The following is a 9,975-nucleotide window of genomic DNA, read 5'->3' on the forward strand; positions in this document are numbered from 1 at the left end:
TTATCTTATGCCATAAATTTTATTATTTTAGTACATTATTCTGACTCATAAAATATATTATCTTACTTCAAAATGTTCGTTATTCTAACATACAAACAAAACAAGAATCTTTTTAACATCAAAATGACATCATTTTGAACTCTGATCCACAAAATTGTGTGGACTGTAATTTACCTTGTTCTAGTTATTAGGCTGATATGCATTGAATTTGTTTACTGGACTAAGGCCTTTTGGGCTGATTATGAATGGGTTTGGACTGCAAAACTTCCTCCGGGCCTGCATATCGTTGTGGGCTCTTGGATCAATCACAACCGTCGATACGAGGTCGGGTTCACAACAATCATTATACCATGATATGTGGCGGCACACAATAAACACAAAAAGTTATTATATGAATCATGGTTTCCACAATGCGGCGTTGATCATAATAAAAAGTGTACTGGATGTACATTATACAAAATAATATATTTTCAGTATTTTAGTATTCAAATAATATATTTTCTCTTAATACAATACATGTTTTAATATATTAAAAATACATTATTTTGTATTAATTCTAGTCAATATACATTATTTGATAGTATAGCCTACATAGCTATATGAACACTAAACCTATAATCCATAGTCCACACAATTACACAGTTATGAACGCTATTGTCGTGGGCCGTGGGGCCGTTTGGCGGACAGGAAAAACCAGTGACAGAAAACGAAAAAGAGATTGAAAAAATACAAGGGAAAGAGAAGCTGCAATTTCGGTGAGAGCTACGTAGAAGAAACTCTGAATCAAACCTTTAAGCAAACAGCTTCTGCTTTCTCTACGCCGAATGAAGGAATATTCCAAGCCCTAATTCAGCTTCACGGGTTGCAGAAAAGCCCTAAGCGGACAGAAATCTTACAGCGAAATTCAGGACTCCGGCGGTGGAGGTTGAGTTATAATCCGGTTTCCGGAGGCGTACAGGTCCGGAGTTGGGACTTGGGAGCTCGAATTCGACGCGGCGGTGAGTTTGGAGCTGAGGAAATGAGTGCGCCGAAGAAGAAAAGCTTCCAGATAGAGGCGTTTAAGCATCGCGTCGTGGTTGATCCGAAATATGCAGAGAAAACTTGGAAGATCCTCGAACATGCGATTCATGAGATTTATAATCATAACGCTAGTGGTCTCAGCTTCGAAGAGCTTTATAGGTTTGATTAAGCTTATGCTTTGAATTCATTTGTCTATCACTTGTTATTAAGCTGATTTCATACCGTGGTTGATTTATGAAACGTGAATTATTAAGTAGTCTTCAGCTGTACTAAAAAAAAAAAGTAGGCTTCAGCTCGACTACTTGAACTCTTGTGTTGTTGAGTTGTTCCTCCATTTGTTTGTATAAAGTACTATAATTTGAATTTCATTTGCATTAAACCTTAGTTTAGGCAGATTACAGGCAAGTTGGAATTTGAATAATTAATTATATTCGGTATGTAAAGATATGAATGTTTTCAAAAAAGCAGAATCCAGACTGGTTTGTTTCAGTCATATGTCTTATGCCTGATAAGTGATGAATTCTATCTGCAAGAACTTCTCCATGTCAACAAGGCCGGTAGAATTCGATATGTGATCCTAAGTATTTGAAACCTAGGCATTATACTTGATTTCAACCTTGTGTCTTAAGATTTTGTGTATTGGCTGCTCTTTTATCTGATCGCCTTTGCTCATGCCTTGCTGCCTTCATTTTGCATGACTTAAGCAACAAAGACTGAATTTTTGACGGTTTGTTTGCCCAATAATGATAGCATCGGTGTATTGAGATTTTACAATATATATTTTTACCCCTTTTGTACTAAAGTTAAGACAATCATTTTATTTTTATTGTGTTGTGGATGGTTGGTTTTGTGACTCTAATGTGCTTAGTTTTTCAATCTTTTGAATCTTCAAAGATGACAGTTTACTGCCTAGTGCCTGGTTAGTTTTACCTTCTAACTTACCCATATTTCATGGCACAGATTTTCATTGAACTTCTTGATCATCTGATGTTGGCATGTTTTCTTATCCATTCTCCTGCTCTGTTGTTTTTCTAATTATGTTCAGGAATGCATACAATATGGTCCTACATAAATTTGGAGAGAAGCTCTACTCTGGACTCGTGTCAACTATGACATCACATTTGAGAGAAATTGCCAAGTTGATAGAGACAGCACAGGGAGGTTTATTCTTGGAAGAGCTGAACCGGAAATGGAGAGATCATAACAAGGCGTTGCAAATGATCCGAGACATACTAATGTACATGGATAGAACTTTCATTCCAAGTACACACAAAACACCAGTTCATGAGCTTGGCCTGAATTTGTGGAGAGAAAATGTTATCCACTCTAGCAAAATCCAAGCGAGGCTTCAGGATACGCTTCTTGAACTCGTGCAACAAGAGCGGAACGGTGAAGTGATAAATCGGGGTTTGATGAGGAATGTAATAAAAATGCTGATGGATTTGGGTTCTTTTGTTTACCAAGAAGACTTTGAGAAGCCTTTTCTTGAGGTTTCAGCTGATTTTTATCGTGTTGAGTCTCAGCAATTCATTGAGTCCTGTGATTGTGGGGATTATCTAAGGAAAGCTGAGAAACGCCTTAATGAAGAGATCGAAAGAGTTTCCCATTATTTGGATGTAAGAAGTGAAGCTAACATAACTAAAGTGGTGGAAAAGGAGATGATTGAAAGCCATATGTACAGATTAGTTCACATGGAAAACTCGGGCTTGGTGAATATGATTTTAGATGATAAGTATGATGATTTGGGAAGGATGTACAACTTGTTTCGAAGAGTACCAAATGGACCCTCACTAATTAAAGATGTCATGACTTCTCACATCCGAGAAGTTGGTAAGCAGCTTGTTACTGATCCAGAAAAGTTGAAGGATCCTGTAGACTTTGTACAAAGGCTTTTGGATGAGAAGGATAAACATGACAATATTATAAACAAGGCATTTAACAATGACAAAACATTCCAGAATGCTCTAAATTCTTCATTCGAGTATTTTATTAATTTGAATCCAAGAACTCCAGAGTTTATCTCTCTCTTTGTGGATGACAAGCTTCGGAAAGGGTTGAAAGGGGTCAGCGAGGAGGATGTAGAGATTGTATTGGATAAAGTGATGATGCTTTTCCGCTACCTTCAGGAGAAAGATGTTTTTGAGAAGTACTACAAACAGCACCTTGCTAAGAGGCTACTTTCAGGGAAGACTGTCTCTGATGACGCAGAGAGAAGTTTGATAGTGAAGCTCAAAACAGAATGTGGGTATCAATTCACATCAAAGCTGGAAGGAATGTTTAATGACATGAGGACTTCACATGATACAATGCAGGGCTTTTATGCTTCTATGGGATCTGAAGTAGCTGATGGTCCTACTCTAACGGTCCAGATCCTTACAACTGGGTCCTGGCCAACACAATCTGTTTCCCCGTGCAATCTTCCTCTTGAAATTCTTGGGGTATGTGAAAAGTTCAAGACATACTACCTCGGAACTCATACAGGGAGGAGGTTGACCTGGCAGACAAATATGGGCACAGCTGATTTGAAGGCGACATTTGGGAAGGGCCAGAAGCACGAGTTCAATGTTTCCACTTATCAGATGTGCATCCTTATGCTCTTCAATAATGCTGATGGGTTGAGTTATAAAGACATAGTCCAGGCTACAGAAATCCCTACAGCAGATTTAAAGAGGTGCCTGCAATCTCTAGCGTGTGTCAAGGGAAAGAATATTTTGCGGAAAGATCCCATGAGCAAGGACATCACTGAAGATGATGCCTTTTTCTTCAATGACAAATTCACGAGCAAGTTCTACAAGGTAAAGATAGGTACTGTTGTCGCACAAAAGGAGTCCGAGCCAGAGAAACAAGAGACTCGACAAAGAGTAGAGGAGGATAGGAAACCCCAGATTGAGGCAGCAATAGTGAGAATCATGAAGTCGCGGAGGGTGCTTGATCATAACAATATTGTCTCTGAAGTCACAAAGCAGCTACAGTCTCGCTTCTTGCCAAATCCTGTTGTTATAAAGAAACGAATTGAGTCTCTGATAGAACGGGAATTCTTGGAAAGAGATAAAACAGATAGGAAGCTGTATCGATACCTGGCTTGAAAAAGAAACTCTGCAACTGTGTTCCTTCATCGGGTCCCTAGTGGTAGAATTGTAAGTAAAATGTGTTCTTAAATCTGTTCTTTCCTGACAGACATTTGATTCAATTTATGTTTTTTGTACATCTTAGGTCAGGCCTAATTTTATTCACATATCGAATACGGAACTAACATTTTTTTTAGTAATTTCCCGTATTAAACATATAAAACGATGGGAAGAGTATTCAAAGGAACTGGTTTGATAAGGCTGCGCTAGCTATTTATGAGGTTAGGTAAACGCACAAACTGGTCACCTTTAAGGCTTTAACAACATGAATAGACTGACCACAATGCGACCTAAGAGGCTAAGACTTAAAAGACAAACTTCAAAATGAATAAATTGCATGTCCAGAATGCGACATAAGACATGGGACACAGGAACCGCTTTATATATCACCATAGGTATTAATCTTCCTAGCTACAAGATACGGAGTAGATAGCTGCTAATAATTCGAGACACGGTTGAAACTTCTAATGAGTATGCAATAAATGATAATCATGGTTTCAACATTCCAATTATCGAAACGTGTGCAATGGGACAGCAAGTGGCAGGAGATGTTCAACTTAGTCTTCATCATCTTCTTCTTCATCCCCATCCTCTCCATCCTTCCCCTGCTCCACAAAGATCAAGGTGTTAAAAGAAACTCCCAAAAAAAAACCATTAAATGTTGATACTCGTTCAGGCCCAAAAATATTGTAAGCAGCATCAGAATAGTTGTAATGACAGATTTATGAGCCATGATTGGCATATCAGAAACGACAATGGATATGGTTTTTAAAAATCCACTCGTAGTGAATATTAGTCAATCCAGACTAATTTCTGTCCTATTTAGAATAGAATAACCACTCTAGCCTCCTCCACTCTCCCTTTATTCCTACCCAACTTGAACACTAGAGTAACGGCTGTCAAGTGCAATCAACTACAAAGACTTAAGGTTTTTCTATCTCATCTTTACTTACCTCTTCATCATCCTCATCTCCGTCAGAATCTTCTTCGTCAGCTTCCTACAACAACAACATTTACATAGTTCCTCTTAGCTCAAATAAACGGGATGAGAATAATTGAAAAGTGGGCGCAGAAGAGTTAAGACTTACATTATTAAAATATTTTAAAGGATTGGGCCATAGGTCCTCCTTAATGATGTCTGCCACCTGCCAGTCAAGTTATAAAATGCATTACTTACATATCATTAAAGATCTCAGGGTTCTTTATCAGTTCAACATCTTCATTAAGTAGAAAAATCGGAATAAATGGAATCATATATGAAAAATGGCTTCAGATATGGAATTTACCTCATCAGTGAACCCCTCAGCAATATCTTTCTGTTGTGTTTCAGTGAACCAAGTAAAAAAGCTGCTACAATAAGCAAAAGTCACACAGAATATAATTTACAGAAATATAATGAATCTCTAGAACAATAGGCCTGAACTATCTCTATGTGGAAGAATTAGGGAAACAGCTCCATCTTATACTTCCAAGTCATGTCAAGCATCAATACCAAGGCTAACATATGCATAACACTATTTATAACTTGCATGCATGGCAGTTTTTTATTAGAATTCATTGCCGTCACTGCTCTTACAGTTACGACACATCTCATGGGTTCTCAAATTTTGAATATCAGTTCAGAAAATAGGTTCAAGATCTTGTGTGATTTAACAATTAAGTTGATACAAGAAATGGTAAAGAAATTCACAGAGAAACATCCTTTAGTATAAATTGTTCTTTCTAATGTTTCAGGTGCATCTGAAACAGTCACATATTTCAAACTGGACCATTCATCTCTAGCATTTATGATCAGTTAAAATTTGCAAGAAAATTGAGTGACAGGCACCTCTCTTCAGATGGTGGGCGTTTGTTTCCTTTCTTCTCATGATCACCACCATTAGCAATGCCCTTCCATTTAGAAATGTTCAATTTATATCAGAGAGAATCTTTTTACATCAAAAAGAGAAAGAGTTTCTAACATATAACAAGTTGTACAGCTGTAATCATTACCATGCCTTCCTTCCACTTAATGTCTGTACCAGTTATCTGTGTTGTTCCTTCCTCCAGGAAGGTATAAGTCTTAACAAGTTTTGCATCTTCAAAATAGGGGTTTGGCTTGAAGTTCTGGAAATTTTTGTCAAAGCAATTGAAAGTTAAGAACTCAATAAAATTATTTATGCATATCTAGAATTAACCTTCACAGAGGGCAGAGAGAGCTAGTGTATTCTATAAGAAACTTACAAAAGTTATGGAGTAACCAGAGGTCACATCCTTGAAATCCTCCACATTTAGAGAATCAAAATACTTGAAGATCTGGGTCAAGGAAGAAGAAAATGACCGTATTACTTCGAAGTCAGGCTTATGATGTGAAGAAGAGGCAATACTATCCACACATAACAAGATCTTATTAGAGTAATCAAATCACAAAAACAGGGCACACAAATTCATAACAAGCCATGATCTATAAAATGGATGGAACATCTCAATTCAGAAGATCAAGATCTACAATGTTAAGATTTCCAGTAGTTATGCAAACAGCAAACCTTCTGGTCTTCCTCACTCAAAAGATCACCAAGTGCAGGGTGACTCAGGAACTGCATAGAGAATAGAGCAGAAGAGAATATCAGATCCCTCCATTCAATGTTGACCTATCAATCTACCATTTGAAAGCAAAATAGAATGGTCTGGACTCACAGCAGTCAACCAAAAGTCAGGAATGGATTTGATTACTTCATTTCGTTTATCATAAACAGGCCTTCTTATCTCATTATACTTCTGTTCAACTTCCAATACCTCATCACTAGCTTGTTCATTCACCTACATAGTGCCAGTCAAGATTGAAAAAACAAATTAAATTACATATGCAAATAGGTAAATTAATTGAGATAGTTGTGTCAAGAATTGAGATAGTTAAACTGAGAGAGCAATATGCAAACTTCATGTGTATAGTCCAATCCATCCAACTTGATGTATGCCATATGCACTAAGCCACTTATTGCATGAACCCATGATCCCAATTACTCGTATACTTCATCTACTTAGAGATACATGATACATTTGCTAATGTCCTTAAGATACATGAATTGAAAGAGGTCCAACACCAAAAGCAACTATAGACATAATAGAGGCAAACCATATCTGGTAAGTCAAACAGATCATAGAATATGATGACTACCACAAACCTGGAAATGCATCTGGCTTCACATTCAGAAATTAACCAAAATAATTCAGGTTTTGCAAACAATAAGAATTTAGTCATGCATTAATCCCACATGATGACAAAGTATGGCATGTAAAACTTTTGTTAAGAAGTGATATGTAAATGTCAAGAATAATACTTGAAATAAAATCACATGAACTAGACCAGTCAAGCTTGCATATAAGAGTGAATGGTCTCAATTTATAGGTGAAAACTTCTTAGTAATCAAGTCTGGCAAATCTGTATGAATCAAGCCCCAGATCTGTTAAAAATCAGTATGCGATTCAAATTCTTAGTCATTGTTATCCACTTATCTCTTAGAGTCTAAGAAAATTCAAACACGATAGCCTCAGCCATCAAAGTCTAAGTGTGGTTTCAACATGTGTCTTGAGTGAGTAGTTTTCTTTCTGCAATTAGATTATAAGACTAACAAAGCAGAAAAGTATAGGGAATGTAGGTACACGCATCTAAAGGAGCTTCTAACCAACAAGGACACAAGCTGTTTCCCTTCCCTTGAAAAAATGCCTCATTAAGACATTAGCAATAGCATATGGAACTAAGAATCCTATAAATACCAGACATAATTAGGAAGGCAGCAATAGCATATGGAACTAAGTATACTATATAGATCAGACACAATTAAGATGGTAGCAGTAGCACATGCCACATGGAGCTAAAGATCCTATAAAAATCAGACATAGTGTGAGTCTCTCACTGCATTTATTACTAGGCCAAAACTTTTGGCTTGTATGAATAGGAACTACCGTCCTTCTAATTGGCAAATGGTTGGCTAGGTACTTGGAGTTTAGAAGGTTTTAATGTAAATATACAAAGAAACATAAAACGTTTACTCTATATTTAATTTTTAAGTGAAAGGAAATAGCACTAACACCAAACTACAGCTTAACTCAGCCCATTCAGCTGACAGATAAAGCAAGAAAAGCGAGGATATTGGCCAACTAATGAACCAACAAAGTAGCAAATACATTAAACAAGGATAAAATTGTATATATATTTTTTTATATCAGGAGCATATACATTTATGCATACATGCACACAAGCAAACTAGTACTAATATCCTCATTTCCTTACCTAACCTCACAACCATTTCTAGGCTTAAGCAAACATGGTCTAGATAAAATACTCATCCCTTGGAGGCACAAGAATAGTCACAAGATATGATCACAAAATTGGCCACAATCATCACACAGGTAACAAGTGTTTAGCACTCAAGACATCATAACAATAGATTTCACTCAACATTCTATTAAACTGGTTATGCCCTATATACACTCTTAGGAGGACAAAACTTGATGAACCAAATAATTTCTAACAAGTACATGGTGAACCAATTATGGACTAAGAGATAATTATAATGTTCTAGATGGCGTACATGATGAACCAAATAATTTCCTACCCTTATTTTAGTCGTTATCCTTGGCTAAGCATGCAAAAATTAAGAAATGACTTGGACTTTTCTCATTCCTCTAAGTCTCTATGCACCCGATCTTCACTGTTGCTACATTCTCTCAGGCCGCAATGCCCGATCCCTAAGGAATCATTACGAAGGTATAGCCTCTACGTGAACAAATTCAACAGGAAGAATTGAAGACAGAAATTCACCAGTACAAATTATACCAAATTGCAGGTCATACGAGCGGAAAGAGATGAAAATAAACGGAAACATATAGAGCGGTGAGAAGAGAACCTTTTCGAGCTCATCCTGAACCTCCTGGAGCTTTTCAATTGAGAGAATAAGGTCCTGGTCAATGTGACGGGAATCTTCCTCGGGAGCAACATCGGCGACCTTCGATTTCTTGCCGCGGTCAGCCACCATGTTCGCTAAACCCTAGTGGTAGACGTGAGGGGTTGATTAAACCCTAGCGTGGAATGGAAGAGGAGGAGGAGGAGCAGGAGGAGGAGAGTGAAACACGCAGAGAGTGTGCAACGGCAAGAGCGTGTGCGAAGGAAACTTGCCAAGACGGTGTTGTGTTTTACGGAGTACGTTTTTAACGATGTTTCAATCCACGGACGGACTCCCTCCGTTCCCAACCTTGATTTTAAGGGTTTTTTAAAAAGAAAAAAAAAAATCACATTCTAGTCTCTCAATTATTTTAAATATTAAAATATTTTTTTTTTTTGTTATAAGTAAGTTTATCGTTGTTATGTGTGTTATAGGTGAAATTTGTATTATGATTATAGTCTGACATATAATCACAAAGAATGAGAAATCAAACTTAAAAGTTTATAATTACTCAGCAAATGAATATGATTTTTTTTACGTGTGTAAAGGAAAAAAATATTTGTTTAAGTCAATTTCAAAGAGGATTATTTTATCAATTCTACATAACATTTTTTCTTCTTTTTCATTCATTGTTTTGCCAACAATACATTATATTAACAAATTTTTTAATGTTCCTGTTGAGATTTATTTACGCCGTAAATGAAAATTTGATGTCTACCACTAATGTGATAATTCAGTAACCAAATGTGTTCACCTTGGCGCGCACAAAAAAAAAAAAAAAAAAAAAATTTACGCCGTAAATGAAAATTTGATGTCTACCACTAATGTGATAATTCAGTAACCAAATGTTTCACCTTGGCGCGCACAAAAAAAAAAAAAAAAAAAAAAAAGGGGGGGGGCGG

General features: G+C 36.8%; 2 protein-coding genes across 3 annotated transcripts; one reads left to right on the plus strand and one right to left on the minus strand.

The window, feature by feature from the left end:
* Positions 1–654: 654 nt before the first annotated feature.
* LOC116012396 (cullin-3A-like) lies at positions 655–4,285 on the plus strand. The gene is made up of 2 exons (XM_031251928.1): positions 655–1,179; positions 2,066–4,285. Exons 1-2 carry the CDS (start codon positions 1,019–1,021, stop codon positions 4,104–4,106), a joined length of 2,202 nt encoding a protein of 733 aa, XP_031107788.1. The 5' UTR covers positions 655–1,018; the 3' UTR covers positions 4,107–4,285.
* A 168-nt stretch (positions 4,286–4,453) lies between these two features.
* Positions 4,454–9,353, minus strand: LOC116012397 (NAP1-related protein 2-like). 2 transcript variants are annotated; one of them, XM_031251929.1, is made up of 10 exons: positions 9,038–9,353; positions 6,825–6,947; positions 6,674–6,724; positions 6,372–6,443; positions 6,141–6,254; positions 5,977–6,038; positions 5,435–5,498; positions 5,237–5,293; positions 5,102–5,146; positions 4,454–4,753 (listed from the first exon to the last, which is right to left on the minus strand). In XM_031251929.1, the coding sequence occupies exons 1-10, from the start codon at positions 9,164–9,166 to the stop codon at positions 4,706–4,708; spliced, it is 765 nt and encodes a 254-aa protein (XP_031107789.1). In that variant the 5' UTR covers positions 9,167–9,353; the 3' UTR covers positions 4,454–4,705. The 2 variants fall into 2 exon arrangements, with proteins under 2 accessions (XP_031107789.1, XP_031107790.1); XM_031251930.1 differs by having other exon boundaries at positions 5,435–5,495; positions 9,038–9,351.
* Between the last annotated feature and the right edge of the window lie 622 nt (positions 9,354–9,975).

Source organism: Ipomoea triloba, chromosome 3, assembly GCF_003576645.1.
Source record: "Ipomoea triloba cultivar NCNSP0323 chromosome 3, ASM357664v1".
Taxonomy (NCBI): Eukaryota; Viridiplantae; Streptophyta; class Magnoliopsida; order Solanales; family Convolvulaceae; genus Ipomoea; species Ipomoea triloba.

Excerpts from the sequence above, each read along its gene's own strand:
- LOC116012396 (XM_031251928.1), top strand. The coding sequence starts at position 1,019 with ATGAGTGCGCCGAAGAAGAAAAGCTTCCAGATAGAGGCGTTTAAGCAT. Across the intron at positions 1,180-2,065 it reads AGCTTCGAAGAGCTTTATAG|GAATGCATACAATATGGTCC; the intron begins GTTTGATTAAGC and ends AATTATGTTCAG.
- LOC116012397 (XM_031251929.1), bottom strand. The coding sequence starts at position 9,166 with ATGGTGGCTGACCGCGGCAAGAAATCGAAGGTCGCCGATGTTGCTCCC. Across the intron at positions 6,948-9,037 it reads TTCAGGATGAGCTCGAAAAG|GTGAATGAACAAGCTAGTGA; the intron begins GTTCTCTTCTCA and ends GGCACTATGTAG. Across the intron at positions 6,444-6,673 it reads TGAGTGAGGAAGACCAGAAG|ATCTTCAAGTATTTTGATTC; the intron begins GTTTGCTGTTTG and ends TCCTTGACCCAG.